The sequence below is a fragment of the Phoenix dactylifera genome, chromosome 2, assembly GCF_051530095.1.
Source record: "Phoenix dactylifera cultivar Ajwa chromosome 2, Ajwa_hap1_PhDact_Kaust_v1.1, whole genome shotgun sequence".
In the NCBI taxonomy this organism is placed as follows: Eukaryota; Viridiplantae; Streptophyta; class Magnoliopsida; order Arecales; family Arecaceae; genus Phoenix; species Phoenix dactylifera.
This window is the reverse complement of record NC_143191.1, coordinates 9,823,341-9,840,203: the sequence shown is the minus strand read 5'-3', so window position 1 is coordinate 9,840,203 and position 16,863 is coordinate 9,823,341. Positions and strand designations below refer to the sequence as shown.

At 36.1% G+C, this 16,863-nt stretch overlaps 1 protein-coding gene across 14 annotated transcripts in view; it reads left to right on the top strand.

Annotated features, from left to right (window-relative positions):
• LOC103721857 (stomatal closure-related actin-binding protein 1-like) overlaps positions 1–15,482 on the top strand; it is a 31,169-nt gene extending 15,687 nt beyond the window's left edge. For 6 of the 14 annotated variants that reach the window (XM_088715256.1, XM_039120278.2, XM_039120277.2 and 3 more), the window contains 8 exons: positions 3,630–3,701; positions 3,952–4,035; positions 5,718–5,898; positions 7,609–7,725; positions 8,577–8,635; positions 8,912–9,046; positions 12,485–12,634; positions 15,227–15,482. In XM_088715256.1, the coding sequence (XP_088571382.1) occupies positions 3,630–3,701; positions 3,952–4,035; positions 5,718–5,898; positions 7,609–7,725; positions 8,577–8,635; positions 8,912–9,046; positions 12,485–12,634; positions 15,227–15,271 (843 nt within the window). In that variant the 3' untranslated portion in view covers positions 15,272–15,482. Of the gene's footprint in view, positions 1–3,629; positions 3,702–3,951; positions 4,036–5,717; positions 5,899–7,608; positions 7,726–8,576; positions 8,636–8,911; positions 9,047–11,142; positions 11,231–12,484; positions 12,635–15,226 lie in introns of all 14 variants that reach the window. The other 8 variants (XM_088715259.1, XM_088715258.1, XM_088715257.1 and 5 more) reach the window with 2 other exon arrangements.
• The last annotated feature ends 1,381 nt before the right edge of the window (positions 15,483–16,863 follow it).

The window sequence follows — 16,863 nt, the reverse complement described above, 5'->3', positions numbered from 1 at the left end:
ATCTCTACATTGTTTCAATTCACTATCTGGTTTTCTAGGTAGAATTCCAAGCTAGACATGCTAGATCTTGAGCTTTTGTTTCCTTGTCAGCAAAGCTACCATTTTCTACCATTTCTTCTTATAAACTTCGGTTCACCTTTAATCAATCAATGAATTAGCAACCTAAGATCAAATGACAACCCTATTTCGTTGTCATTTAGTAGAAAATGGCTAAGAGAAAAATGAAGTATGCTAAAGAATGAGCAAGGACAAAATTTTCTGCCAGATTTATTTGCCTCCTTGCATATCTTCCATTGAGATAAAGCAAGTAAGAACAAGCTACTTTATATTTATTGTCCTGAAGATAAAAGAAGCATAAATGTGAACTCTCCATGATAAACAAGAAAACTATTTCAGATAAAGATAAAACTCTAACTAATCATTACATAGCATTTGAGTTATTAATGACAACTTATTTTAAGGCTGCTCAGTGATGGCATGTGTTTAGAACTATGTGAGCAAGAAGGCTGATTTCCATGTTGGCTTGCCTTCTAGGTTTCATTTCAAGTGTGTCTCTCTCTCTACCAAAATTTCAACTAATTTTCATTATCGGTTGATGTAAAGTGCTAGTTGTACTATTTAACTTAAACCTTGTAGCTCAGAACTTAAATCCATTCAGCCCATAGCATATAGATGGGATGGTGCCTTTGATTTCTGAGTTTCTGTTAACTTTACGAGTAACTTGCTTAGATATGGTTGGCAACAAATTTCACATTAATCACTAATTTGACATAGAGCAAGACATCCACAGGAAATATATTTAGCTATTTCCATGTTTTCTTCATGACTATAGTGTGGGTAACAGAAGTATGATGTAATTGAGGTGATGAAATGAAATGGGATGCCATTGTCATGTGCAAGAAAGACAAGGAGGCCTGATTGAGAAAAGGGTCCCCTATGTCCAATTCAGATGTTGAAGGAAACCTTGGGGAAATTGTAAGGGGTGATAAAAGGATTTAAAAAGCCTTGCATGAGAAGAGGATGTAGCCTTTGTTTGGAATGAAACAAAGAAGAATTCATAAAGTTGATCATAGATAGATGAGACAAGGCTTTTTAAGTTTATGGTTGTGTTGAATGAAGGGTACTCTTGCTTTCTTGCAACATAGTGACCAAATCTGGATGCATACATTGAGGAAGAGTAGGGTCATGTAAACTGACCACAAATAGTTGGAGTAACACTCGTTTTTCATGCATTCCACTAAAGCACCATACTAAGGGGGCATGAAGGTCAACATATAATAAAATCTACATCACATACATGTCTTTCTTTATCCATCCGTTGATCTTTATATACAAATATGAGAGTTATACCAATTTCGTTTAATATTATTCCTTCATTCCCATACACTTGAAAAGGGATAAGGGTATTCTTGCATCTAACTGGGTAAAATTGTTATTATCTTCCCATTTGATTGACTTTAAAAGCTCATTTAATGCTGGTTAGCTAATAGGATTATCCATATTCTTAACAACTATAGGGGAAGGAAGGGAAAGGAAGTGACCCCCCATCCCTATGGGATTAAAGAGCAGACCTTAAGTGGTTTTTTCCTTTTAATCCTATGGGGATCAGGTCCCTTGACCCTGCACTCTCCCTCTCCCATTCCCTCCTTCACTTCCCCCACAAACTCTCTCCCAGGCCTATGCCAAACAGGCCCTCAATGGTTCTGATTTTGTATGTTGTACTTGTCATTTTTTTTAAATTGCATGTCCCATGGTTTCTATTTCTGTACATACTTGCAGCTAGAATATTTGATTTGTAGTTATTTTTTATCTTCGAATCTCTGTTTAAATTTTATTTGCTTCTATATTATTTTTATTGAAAGGGTGGGCATTAGCTAGTGCAGCAGGTGCTGTAGCTAAATTGATTGCAAAAGATTTTGAGAATATTTTGAGATTTTTCTTGTCACGCCCCTGCCTGCACGGGGCACGTGAGGCACCCAGTGCCCACGTGGGGGCCACATGAGGGGGAACACGAGGCTCCCTTATCAGATATTGTCCGATTCCGGGGCCCGCAAGCGCGCACACGCACCGCTCAGACCTCTCCTTGGTTTTGTTTTCCATCCAAAATGTATATGCAGGATTTGGAGACATCCGCCTCATATGCCCAAGCTCTGAAACGAGTTTAGCCGATGTAAAATTTTTCATTAACCCACCCTCGGACTAGAGCCGTCCTCGGCTCTAATACCAAATGTTACGCCCCCGCCTGCGCGGGGCACGTGAGACACCCAGTGCCCACGTGGAGGCTACATGAGGGGAGAACACGAGGCTCCCCTGCTAGATATTGTCCGATTTCGGAGCCTGCACGCATGCAAATGCACTGCTCAGACCCCTCCCCGGTTTTGTTTTCCATCCAAAATGCGTCTGCAAGATTTGGAGACACCCGTCTCATATGCCCAGGCTGTGAAACGACTCTAGCCGATGTGGATCCTGGGTTGTTATAAATGGTATCAGAGCAGACCTGACCCATAACCTGTGGACTAGGGGACACTGCAACACGGATCCATTGGGCCTAACCACGAGCCGATCGTGGTGTTTGTGATTAGATTTGAATGGATTTGAATCCTTTGCCTGACGAGGACATCAAGGCTTGAACGGGGAAAGTATGCGAGGAGGACGTTTATTTAGTCTCACATCGGTTATTCGCTGGATAAATCTTGGGTACCTATACAGGATCAAGAAACTCAAATAATACCTTCTGGCTAGCAATTTTGGGTGAGATCCTGAGTTGTTACATCCGTGAATTCCAAATTTTTATTCCATGTGATTAGTTACTGAACGCTGAACTTCTGGCTGTGGAAGGAAGCAGCATTTGTAGCTCCTTAAGTGGATTGTGAGTTTTGTCCTCTGCTATGTTCCTAGACGCTTGGTTACATTGGCAAGTGCAGATAGATGCTTTCATGTATTTTGAGAATTGAGCTAGACACGAAGATGGAACTAGAACTCAATTTTTTGAACCTTCATGAAGTCAAATTTCTTATTTTTGTATCGTAATTATTTTTGATGCTTATATTATGCCAGGTGTTACTTTTCCTTGAGTTGCTGACATGCTGCTCGATTAGGTCAGAGTTCAGAATAGCTGCTTGGTTCCTGTAATAACACTGCATAGAGCATCCCAACAATGACGCCTTAATTGAAAACGTAATTTTTTTTGCAGTGAATTACCATTTTATAAGACACTCATGACAAGTTTCATATATTTACTTCAAACGTACAAGGAATTTTAGTTCAATAACTTTACTTCATCCATGAACTATATTTACTACTGTTAGTTGAGCAGGTTTAGAGCTATGATTGTGCTGAAGTCACAAACTTAACAAAAGAGAGCCAAAAATGAAACTATGAGTCTTGTGGATTTCTATTTATTATGATTTACCTTTTTCTCATCTGTTTCATAAATTGATAAAAGAATAAGTCAGCGAAGATAGATGTAGTAGCCTTTGAATTATTTTTATTTGTAGGTCTTTCAATCGCCTAACTGCTTCTGTGGACCAGATTTTACTTGCCTACTGTTTCAGCTAATTGCTTTTCCTAGTCATCCTATGATTTTGGTGTCTTTATTTATATTTTTATATTTTATTCATCAAAATCAGAAGGATTTCCAAGAATTGATGAGTGAAGTTCAAGAGGCACGAAGAATCAAAATGCTACATCAGCCCAGCAGGGTAAGTTTTCCATGTCCTTGTATATGTACAACTTAATGCAAATTATAATCTGGAGCCCCTTTTTTCTTAAAATGTACCATCTAACACCAGAGTCCATTATTTTTGGTTTCCCCAAAGATGTTCTCTTGAATACATATTTACTATGTGAACATCCTTTTCGTGGTTAGCTTCTTGTTTTTTAATGGCATTGTATTTGAATACCATATGTGCTGTGTTTGCAGTTAATGAGATGACTGAACACATTTTGTAGGTAATGGACATGGAACATGAACTTCAAGCATTGCGTATTCAGTATGCAGAGAAGTCTATGTCTTCTGTTCAGCTTGGGAAAGAGGTACATTATTCACCAAAAAATCCTACTAGTGGTAGTTTAGGTATTCTTGTTATTTCATTTTTCCCTTTTATGGGGAAGAGAGAGAGAGAGAGAGAGAGAGAGAGAGAGAGAGAGAGAGAGAGAGAGAGAGAGAGCACACTACAATTACTTAGGTCCAAACTTGTGGGACACACCACCCAAATATCAAACCATGAGCCTTTGGTTGCTAAGAAAGGGGTTTGACCACTTGGACAAGCCTCAGTTCACCTGTTAGTTTATAAAGTTAAAATATATTCATATCATTGCTCATAACAAACTAGTATGTGTGAGGACTATATGGATGATTGTTAGCTGTGCAAGATTCTTCTCCCCTTTTCTGTCAAACCACTTAAGAGTTGGGCATAAAAATAAATTGCATTACAATAGATGAATGCTTAGGAGCCACTAATAACGGATAAGTTTTATTACTCATTTAATTTGATAGATCTATCTTTCCATACATGCAAGTATCTATATCTAGTAAAACTTCTAAGGAAAAAGACATCCTTTTTTTCACCCACGGTCCATGTCTAAGCCATGAAAGTGTCGGGATTGAAACAGACATGGTAAGAACGGGGAAGAAACTCAGCACCGTAAGGAACTCTAGGCATTCTGAATTTGTCTGAAAGCTTTCCCTTCACATGCATGATCATGTGAGATGGTTCATTCAATGAATAGTGGTTGTTCAAGAGTTCCTATCATACATAGTATGGGATTTTGGATATTTTTCTTTATCTATTTGTTATCTTGCTATGATTTTTCTATTTATATTTTGGATATTTTTTTCAATTTTTTCTTTACGTCTAAGTAGTTCAAAGATTAGAAATCCAACTCAGATCATTGCAATGATTATTGAATTAGTTCAATTCATATGTTGAGCTTTTATTGCTGTTTGTTTTGAATCAAACATGTTTCCCTTTCAATGATTTCTCATCAATTCTGTTAGTCATATCATTTTGGTCATTATAATTGTTAGTTGATGTCAATACTCCAAAAGAAACCACAGCTCTGTTCCGTCACCCCCAAAGTAGCCTCTTTACAATTTGTAGAATTTATGTTGATTCACCACCTTGCAGATTTACTAGGATCTATTTCTTACACAGGATGCCAAATCCATGCATCTTGCTAACTTACCGATTTCTTCGTTCTGAAGTTGCTGTCAAACCACTTATGAATTTATCTCTTTTGAGCAATACCCAGGATTTGAACTCTGGACCTCTTTCGAGAGCAACCCCTTAGGGGGGAGGTGCCAACAAACTGAGATAAAAATTGTTGGCTTCCTTATGAATTCATCTTGGATGGGAGTCATGGGACTTTATGACAACTTTTTCCCATTCTGCTGAAAGAAGAACCCCCCTTTACCACCTTTAATTGGTCAAATATACTGAATTTCTGAGTTTAGTGTTTAGCTTCAAATTATCCTAGTGGCTCCTTATTATAACTTGGAACTGTCACAACTTTTCATTCCAATATTTGCATACTGCAACAAATTTGAAGTGGAAATTTAATATAACAAATTCCTAGTGGTGAATCTGTCAAGAAAAATTCATTTTAAATAACTGAACATGCGTTGACCATTATTGGTTGATATGCAACAGTAAGGCATCATTGTGTTGAATTTGATCATTATTGGTTGTTGACCACTGCCTTTTCACTTTCTGCAGCTGGAAAGGAGCAGAACGCTTAAGGAAAACAAGAACCAATTGTATGAGCTAGAAGGTCTTGAAAGTTTAGGTTCATCTTTACATATTATTCCTCGAGAAGATACTGCTCCAGATATCTCAACTTGTTCAATTCAGTGGTATCGTATACAGCCTGAAGGAAACAAGAAGGAATTAATTCCAGGTATATATCTCATTCTTTCTTTGCTTCTGTATGTAAACTCCTCTTTAAAAAAAAAAAAAAAGACAGAAATTTAACCATGCAATATCCCTATTAATTTTGTAGTTAAATAATTTGCAGAACCTTATGATCATGATTTAAGATATTTTGGATGATTATATTATTCCTGTCGAGTGTCTGAGCTGGAGTCTATTGTCACTTTACTTATTCTTCTTTGTTTTTTCCTTTTCCAATTTCTAGAATATTAAAATCAAAAGCTATTGCATTAACCGTTCTCCAATGTCTCATCACTGTTTTTGCTTTTGATTTCATCTATAATAATTCCAACCTTATCATAACACCCTAATAGATCCCTTGATTTGTAGCAGCAAGTCATTTTACCTCTTGGCCTGCATGATGGTGGTAAGGTATTATCCTTATGGTGAACAAAGATATTAGATCTTCTCCACATGCACACTTTCATTGACCTCATGATTCTTTGCAATTTTTTATTCTTAAAAACCCAGATATTTTCTTCCTCCTTTTTCCTATAGCTAGCATATCGTCCCTTTTAAGAGACATGGAATCATGTTCATAGACTTCTTAAAAATTATGTGGTATTAATTGAGGGCCACAATTCCTAGACTTGTTTCACTAAAGAAGGATTATGTTTAATGTTAGTCAGAAATTGCATGAGATAATTCTTTTCTTCTCAAAATTCTTCTAAGTTCTAATGATTTAGCTTTTAATGGCATTCATGCTTTCATCTTCTTGATGCATATTCATGTGGTAGGGGGTGCATCACGTGTCACTTTTTCCTCTCCTTGTGCCTTTGTTTTATTTCTTCAGATGGATGTTGCCTTAATTAGTTTGATGACATTTGTTTTCATGATGATGTTGATGATGATAATGCCTGATAACGCCAGGTTCATTGAACCACCTTTACTCCTGCTCCTGGATGCTTTTAACCTTCTTCATTTCGACCACTAATTACGACTGTAATATTCCCATCTAAACTATCCTTAGCAAAAAAAAAAGAAAAAAAATAGAATTACATTTGCTATTCTTTACTGAATGATGCTTAAAAGAACTTTTGTAAATAAGGTCTTGTTCTTAAGCCACTGAGAAAATATTACTAGAATTTATTAAGTAGATGTTTTAAGCAAAACCTCCTTGGACATTCTTTCTCCCTTCAATTTTTTGACAACTGCTTGCCCTTGTTAGGAATTTAAGTTGCTGAGATTCTCTCTTCCTTTTTGTTTAATGTTAGATCATACACACAATCAGATATGATGATTGTACCCTATCTTGATATGACAACAGTATCATTTGGTTTCAAAGTAAAATAAGACTGAAGACAACTTTCAATATCATGTCTTGTGTGATCCACTTGACGTTTTCTTTGCTGTCACTTGTCTATGCGTGATAAATGTATCAACTACGCTGTCTTTCATGGATAGGTGAATTATGTTATCTTTGATAGCCTCCCAAATGATTTATTCTATTAATTCTCTTTATTAAATAATTTGCTCTGTGCACTTCTTGTTCTATTTTCATGTTTAGTGTTTGGAGACTTATAGCTCTTAGGTTACCAATGCACAAGCTCCTTTTTTTTCCTCCTCAACTTATATTTTAATTTGTACTTGCTAGGGAAACATATTCATTTTGAATTGTGTTTTCATGTTCTAAATGTCAATTTTGATCTTTGATATTTCTATCTTCTATAAAATGCAGGAGCAACAAAATCAGTATATGCTCCAGAGCCTTTTGATGTTGGGCGTTTTGTGCTCGCAGAAATTGTTATGGGGGCTGAAAGCATAACAGTTGCAACAACTGGTCCAATAGATCCTGGTTTGGTTCTTTCTCCTTTATAACGACTCAATATCAGCCATTATGTGCTCAATTTTAAAGCTGCACTGCCTCATGTTAAAAAAAATCCATTTCATATTTCTATGGCTTTGCATCTTAGTGTGTAAAATATACAAAAAGTTATGTCTTTCTGTCAAATCTAGATGCACAGTCCATACTCCATGGTGTCTATTAAGTCAGATTCTATGTTAATGTTCTTAAGGAACTGATTTTTTTGGGTGGGCTTCTTTGTGATTCTTGGTCTATGTTGGAGATTTCTGCACATGTTTGAGCAACCAGTTAAATATTGAAATGATACTATCTGTGGTTATAAAGAACTGGATGGCACTTATTGCATGAAACTGCATGCAACCTTCTTTCTGACTTCTTTATATACTGGGTGTGGTGGGGAGGGTGGTTTCGTTACATTGGTGGTCCAGAACTGTACTAGTATCTTTTCTTTTCTTTCTTAAGAAGAATTGCTGCAAATAAATATTGATTCATGGCAGATGAGCAATAGGTATTATTGCCAAAAACCTTGAATTGCACAACTGAACATTTGTAAATGCCTCATATCAAATGCGCAATGTCATTGTTAGAGTGCTTGTGGAATTGTGAGATTTCTGTAAATTTTCTGTACTGTGCACGTGGAATATGGAAGTTCCTTCTGCTGCACCATATCTGAAAAACCGTACTTTTCATCTACTCAGTTAAAGATTAAGGATGCTAGTTTTCAGTGGATTATTTACTTGTGGTGAATTATTTACTTGTTAACAGTTGTGTGCTGATGACTACCAATATAATCAAATTTTATCATCCAAATGAAAATTATGCTGACTTGGTATCTTGAACAGCTGCTGGACTAGGAAGCTACGTAGAGGCACTTCTTCGAAAACATGAAACCGAGTTCAAAGTATGCCTTGGTCTTGTTCCTAACTCTTCTTGATGTTTGAATATTTGTTACTGATCTAACCAAATATCACACCTTAACTTTTTTTAATCAAACAAATTAATTGCACGTGATAATTGCTTCTGGCACAACTTGATAATCTTTGGATTTTTGTAAAACGTAGAAAGGATATTGAATGATCAGTTTGATAGTGGCTTTTCAGCTTATGCTTTTAATTGTGGATTCTAAAGTGACATTCGGCCCTCTAATTAAATATAAACTTTTGGATGCTTGTTGCAGGTCGTTGTTGTTCGGATGAATGGAGAAAATCATGTCTCAAACTCTATTCATGTGTTTCATGTTGGTAGGCTGAGCATCAAACTTAGTAGAGAAAAGACAATATTGGCTAGGGAATTTTATTCCACTTCAATGCAGGTAACGACCAGTCCTGGATCTATGTTATTTTGTACAGTATGAAGATAATTGATGAACTAGATTATGAAATATATGGTTATTATTTTATGCAAAACATCATTGCTTAGATCTTCAATTACTTAACCTATTGATTGGAAATTGATTACTCGCTTGGGGAAATTTTATTTTTAAATTGTTCTCACTGAAACTAGAGACTTACCATACCTGTATCAGATATTGAATAATTTCATATGGAATGTTAATCTATCTGTTTCTATGTTAAAATCCCATTTCATTTGTATGCATGTCTAACAAGCTAAAATGTCTAGACTTAATGGGTGAGAGAATTGTTGCGTAGTGGAGCTATTGTCTGAAAAACTGTTAGTACCAGAGGCATGTATGTGAAAAAAAATTATCACTTGTAAGGGAAGAGATAGGATTATGTGTATGGGGCAAAGTCATAGTGCCGATCGTGAAGGTTGGAATTTATCTTGATTCTTTACATTGTTATCTAATGTTAACTATAAAAGATAGATAAAAGTGATAGAGTCCAAAAAGTTGGATAAGAAAATATGAGGTGATAAAGCACTTTTCACCTTCCTGGTTGTATTTGAGACAACGTAATACTGTAGCTCACTCAATAAGTCAGAGAACAAGGGTTGAGCCATCGAAGGCAACCTGGAAATGGGGTTTGTCGGATGACAATTTTTGTCTCCTGAACTGTATCTATTAGAACTAAAGTATTCTGATTGCTTCAAAAGCTCTAACCAATATGAAGGGAAACATACATGTTTGCCCAATCTGAAGATCTGTTAATTCATTTGGCTACCCAACAAGATGTCTTCTTTTGGTCTTGGCTAGTGGGGACAAAGCTGTAATGTGAAAATTGGCATGTTTGCCATGTATAATGCTCGAGCCTTTAATATAATTTTTTAGGATTTTCGTTTTTGTAGAAACATAAAACCTCTTGATAAAGCATACTGATAACCTCCTTATGATCATATCAAGTAGCTTGGATGGTATAATTTAACCATTTTGCCCTTTAGCCTTGTGAGGGCAGCTTAGGCATATTTGAACCTCCTATCCACATCCACTTTGGCTAGAGATTGTCAACAATGACGTCAACCCCCTTTTCATTCAAAAAGTGTCAAGATATACTGCTGATATGAATATTTTGTCCATTTTGCAAAGTAAGCTGAAATTGATGGTTTTTCGCTTATTGAGCAAATTCCATATTGTGAAGTAAAGCTGAAAATGATGGTTTTGTTTTGCCCTTATAGACCAAGTTGTCTATGGGGTTTTGATCTCTTTATGATCATCATTAGTAGGTTATAGATTTTATTTGTGCTAATCTTGGTACGCATAAGGCCATAACAATTGTGGGAAAGGTTTGAAGCCTCTAGTTAAATCACCTACTACAAAGTCCCAGCTTTATGATTGCTAGGTTCATTGTGGAACAACAAATTGCTTGGTGATTTGAAGGAGCAACAATATAGAGAGTAATCTTTGTCTCATCACCTAGCTATGTTGAATTAGTGCTAATCTGCAATGTTAAGAGGGAAAATGTCTTGATTTTAGTGAGACCATAGCCATTTAAACCATGGTCTGCTATACCGGTCCATACCGGTCCGGTTTAGGACCGATACCGGATCAGCGTGAAATTCGGTACCGGTAGCTTATTGTTGGAGAACTGGTATGGGACTAATATATACCGGTCCGGGCCGCCACCGGTACGCCGACCGGTACCGGTACGGCGGACCTTGATTTAAACAGGGTATTATTTGCAAAGTATCCGCCTATCCGGAAATAACTCACCTGTATGAGTCTGAAAGTGGAGCTGCCATGTTTGCAGGCTGTTCCTTAGAGTACTAATGAAACTGAGATATGCACAAGCCTGAAACATATAAAACTATTGATTGTGTAGCTGTTTTCTGTTTGTTATTTAGTCCTAAGACATTTTTTGAGTTTGCTTTCTCGTTAATGATGTGTTCTGCGTGAATCTTGAAGTCATGAAGATACCTCTAATTGATGCATATTGTATTATTGATGAACTTCATGTTTTTTTGCTCAATTTTACTTCATATTTTTTACCTATTTCAAATTTGAATATCCTGCAGGATGTTATTTACTTGAGATTCAAATTTGAAATCATTGGAAGGAACTAATATCCCTACCACTTCTAAAGTGGGAGAGAGACTTGGCTAGGTGAGATGGCCCATGCCAAGACTCACTCTTATCATTTATTTGTTTATATTTGCATTGGGATTTCATGATCTTTATCTCCTAAAAACTTTTCAAGCGAAGTCAAACTCCTTTTTGATTTGTTAAAGCTCTCCCAAGTTCTGAGAAGCTTTTTGCATTATTGATCAAAATGCAATCTCCACCAAACCTACTTCAGATCTTGGTAGCATTGGGAACATATCATGGCTATTAGACAGTTCTTACATGACTATCCTGATAGACTTGTTTGTTTGGCCTTTGCATGTCACTGATATACAAAAGAGAAGTTTTTCCTTAAAGTTCTTTCTCCTTTTGAGTATTTTTCCTTTCTGTTTCCTCTTGGCAAGTCTTTGAGATCACACCACTGGTCTTGCTGCTAGAAGCACAGTGGGGCAGGACTGCAGATAGGAGGTTTTATTAGATCTTGAGACAGGCCATTAACATCTTAACATTGCTCTGGAAGTAATTTGTTCTAATGACAGTGGGTAGTTTGGTGTCTTGAGAAGTGAATTGCCTCTTTATTTTCTATTTTTTCTTGCTAGCTTGATTTTCAATACTTAGATTTCATGTGTCACACTCCAACATGAAGAAAATATAAGAAAGTAGAGGACTGAATCAGGATTTCATCAATGGTTCTCAAAATTCTGAAGTTACATCATTCTTTCCCCTTTTATAAATTCCATACCAAGTCTTTCTCATGGATGATCAGCCAGAAGTGTTTGCAAAAGTTGTCCTGGATCATCCTTAGAAACAGCCAAAATCCAGCATCATCAAGTCCTTGCTAAATAGAAGCTTTTGATTTTGGTCTAGTCTTCTGCTAGCATCTGACATGCTGAAGACTACAGAGCCTTGGACGTATCTTCTCATTGGATAGTGACTCAGTTAGCCTTTGGATCGGCATCTTCATTTGCATCTTGCGGACTGACATGTTACCATACATGCTGGCAGAGTGAAATATTCTTTCACAAGGCCAATGCTTGTGCACGCATATTATACATGGTGTATTGCATATAATCAAATATATGATAGGTGACTTTTTTTATTACAAACTGCAGATCTGATAGAGTTGAAATATTAGTGCAAAAAGTTTAGAGCATTATTCTAGATAAAAGGATAATAATGTGATTTATTATGTCACTGACAATGGTGAGTTGTAATGTTGTGGTACCAAGAAATGATTTTAGGCATGTAGGGAAACACAGGATATCTCTAACTGCTTCTTAAATCACTAATCTTCAGCTGTGCGGGGCTAGAGGTGGTGGAAATGCTGCAGCCCAAGCAATTTTTTGGCAAGCTAAGAAAGGCCTTTCCTTCACGTTAGCCTTTCAATCAGAGAGAGAAAGGAATGCAGCAATGATGCTTGCTCGAAGATTTGCTTTTGATTGTAATGTAAGTTACTTACAGATCATTGTTTTCTTTTTTTTTTAATTTTTCCTGATAGATGACAATGGGCTATAGAACTAGGGGCAGTCCTCCCCTGGTACCACTAACCCCCAAAACCTAGTAAATGCACGATTCGATCCCAAGTCACTCTGTACACATACCAAAGACTTTACCAGCTTAGCAAGTTGGCATTTATTGATCTAAATTATCTAGAATCCACATTAAAACTTCCAACATGATCTGGGTCTGCTGATTGACATTTCTCCCCTCAACTTGAGAGAAATGTCAATCATATTTCTCAAAAGAAATCACAATGAAACTAAGCACGGCTACCAATTCAGTATAGGATTATTACTAATCATAATTGTTAGACCCATGATTGCATTGGTATTATTTTGTTGGAAAATTTCATATTTTCTATCTCAAAAGAGAAAAACAAAGGGCATCCCAATGCATGAGGCTCTTGTCTGTGGAGTCGATGTACACAGCCTTACCCCCCATATGGAGGTTGTTTCCATGTTTTAAGCCAACGAGATCTAGGTGACAATAGAGCAAGTTTACCACCCCACTTTTTGATCACAAAAGACAAGATAATTAGTATAAAATATAAAGAAAGAAGATAGGCAAATATTACAATGTCAAGGAACATTATAGTGGACACTCTTTAGAGTAGATTTCGCCTTATGTTGGTGCAAATAATTAATGGCGGTATACTCCACAGATACAAGGAACTGCTTGGTGATCATTTTAATGTGCACCAATAAGAAGAATTAAGGGTGAATCCAAACTAGTCTAAGCCTAAACATAAAAAGGGAATAACAAAAAATATAACTATAAAATGGGAGATGAAAATACTAGAGATCTCTCACATTCTATTTGTGTAGATTGTCACTAGTGGTGCTTCCCTATGATCCCCTATTTATAGATTTCAAAAGGGTGTGAACCAAGGTATGCCGTCTTAGTACTAGACCCCATATCGGTGTCATCCTATTTTTGTATTGGTATTCCTAGTATGGAGTCTGGTACGGTATACCGAGTGTTAGTATGCCTTCTATATCATATACTGCATCGTACCGGTACAGTAGGGTACACTCTGTACTGTTTGGTCCGAGACAGTCGTATCTTGATGCTGACTAAGAGTGATGCTTAAGAAACATCCCTTCATGTAACTCGTCTAATGAAGGAAAACACCCTTTCATGAAGAGTTGTCTCAAGAAGAAAGGATGCATCTCTTCCTAGAATAACTACTATGCACCAAAAGATGCATATCTTCAAATCACAGTATCCTCCTTCATTATACTTGCTTCCTTGCAAGTTAATTTTCAATTTTGTCATCTTGCATGATTATAAGTCAATAGCATGTAATAGTGGTATTGACTTCTCCCATTCTCATTGAACTCTAAAATAGCAACTTTAAAATAGTAGCATGCTATATTTAAATAATCCCCCATTTTTGAGAAAAAATAATCTCCACATTTAGCAAAATGTGAAATGTAATCTAATAGTTTAACATTTCGTTACATGAGATATAATCCAGATGGTCACAATATAAATGTTTATCATTACAATAGAACAGAAAATGAATATGATATTTTGGTTTTTTAGTAGCTATTGTATGTGCTCATCAATGGATACTTCTTGTAATAATAAAATGCATTGATTTACTTAACATTTTATTAGATTACATACCATCTTATCTTAGTATTTACAGTATTAAAACATCAGAATGATAAGACATATATTGAATAATGCAATCTCCATAACTTGTACAAAATTTTCTCAATAAAACACTAATCATGAACATTCTGTTATCAATATACTTCACAACCATAATGTTAAGTCAAGTCATTGTCATGACTCAATGAAGAATAGAAACATAAATAGTTTCTAACTGAAAAATCGTTAACCAAGCATATCAAGTTAAGATGGTAATTATTTACTTAACATACCAAGGTTCAAACAAAATAACAAAACATGAAACTATGGCCGGGGTAAAAAATAGTTGCCAGTTTAAAAATCCACCAAGAAAATTTAGTCACTCATAGAATATGAAGAAAGAAAAGAGTTATGATCACCCTTAAATATCATTCCATATAAATGAAGATGAATATTTAAATTTCATTTATGGAGAGACTGGTCACCCTCAGATTTTCTTCTCTCCATTTAGAGATAGAGATAAGGTTTGGTCAAGCCAAGACAAGTAAATTCTCCTATCATCTCCAACCAAGTCTTAGAAAAATCAAGACCAAAATCTTGGAATGATTGGCGACTCTTTTAATGAAGGAGCGCACCCTTTTATAAAGAGTTGCCTCAAGAAGAAAGAATGCATCTCTTGGTCAAAAAACTACTATTCACCAAGAGATGCATCTCTTCTAGATATCCCTACATAAAATCAGAAAATATAAAAGTATTTTAAATTTTGAATCATGTAATACTAAAATTCAGAAATAACAATTATGACATTCCAACATATTAAGTTTTCCTTCTAGTTTAAGTTTATCTGATCTCATGTTTTTAACATTTATTCCCAATTTACATATATATTGCTATTTGTTTTTTCATTACTCTTGTATCTTCTGTTTGTTTGCTTTATGCCAGATAACCCTTGCTGGACCAGATGATCGGGCTTCTGCAGGAACTTGATAAAATTTTATACCAGTTAAATAATCTGGTGGTTTGCGAAGATATAAATGTGATATTACATCTAGTGATGGAAAATAGATTGTGTTTAGGATCTTGTCCATTTTTTTCCCAGCTTGATTACCTTTTATCCCTATCACTGTGAGCATCAAGGCATCCTTTTTATTTGCCTTAAGATCGGGTTGTAAATTGTAACCAATTTGTTTTAGGTTTAATTTATCATTCTTTGCCTACCAAAAGGAAAAAAAATAATCATTCTTCTTCCTTTTTGATTTCTAGATCTATTTTCACCTCTAGTAACTGATTTCTTAATCTACATGTCATTGGATTTGTCTTCGGCAAAAGGTTGCTCGCTGAAGACAAACTTTTTAGGTATCTAAAGAGGGAAATGAAGCATTCTCATACTTCCACAATACTTTCTAAGAGCCTTGTTTACTCAATTTGTGATAGCCTCTTCCACCCCTACCATCCAAGCACCCCTGGACTACTTGATTCTCTTTTATAATCCCTACAATTCTAATTCAAACTCTCAGAAATGAACTCCACCACAGGTCTCCGACTCCATTTCCAATATAACTACACCAATACCTTGGTACTCTACGCCTTCGTAGTTCTTTTTCTACCCATTGGCCCCTCCTTCCTTCACATGCAGAGCAGATTCTAATGCAACTAACCCAACAACATACCTAGAGAGGTAATTGCGAGCAGTTAAAAATATGATGTAACATGCTATTTAGTAAATTAACTTTGATCTGATCTGAAAATGAATTTGTATATTGTTCGATGTCAGTCGCACCCTGCACATCGGCAAGTGAAAAGAAAGATACCATTTATCTTCATTGCATGAGAGAGAACTAGACATATGTATGAAATAGGAGACACTGGTGCTATCTTCCAGGTCCAACTTATTGCACTGTCTTGTAATTCAGATAAATCATCAAGAACAGGTAAATGAGCCTGCAGCGAAGTTAAATCAAGGTTACTTAAGAACAGTTTTGTAATTCTGCACAGCCCTCACTCCGTAGAACTATTTGAACTTTGAAGGTTCTCTTTAACAACCCAACTATAGTAATCTGACACTCATGATTTCTGGCCCTCATTTCTCTCGAGTTGCTCTATATTGTACTTTGTTTTTCTGGCAGCTTTCTTCATCAACTTGACATAAATCTGGGAACTCTAATCCCGGTCCTAAGGATAATTGTTGCTTCCCTAAAGATCATGGATGAAAGATCATTACATCTTGGTGGATCCTCTAATAAATGCCACCATGAGAAGTCAATGCCTGTTAGACTTCGTACACTCTGTTTTGCTTGAGATCTGCTTAATGCATGATAGATTTACAATGAGCACAAACTTCCAAATTCTCATGAAGAAGAATTGCTTCCATAAATCCATTCCAATATTTTAGCAAGATGTTTTGTGGATGAGGAAAATCTCACAAGATCTCCACAACAGCCCCCTCCACCATCCCCCACCCTTGCACCATTTTCTGCTGAACAACCCTCATCCTTTGTGATCTAACTGGGTAACCAAACTTGTGTTATTTGAGAAAAGGGTAACCAAGTTTGTAAGGGTAAGTTGCTGCAGTTCCTCCA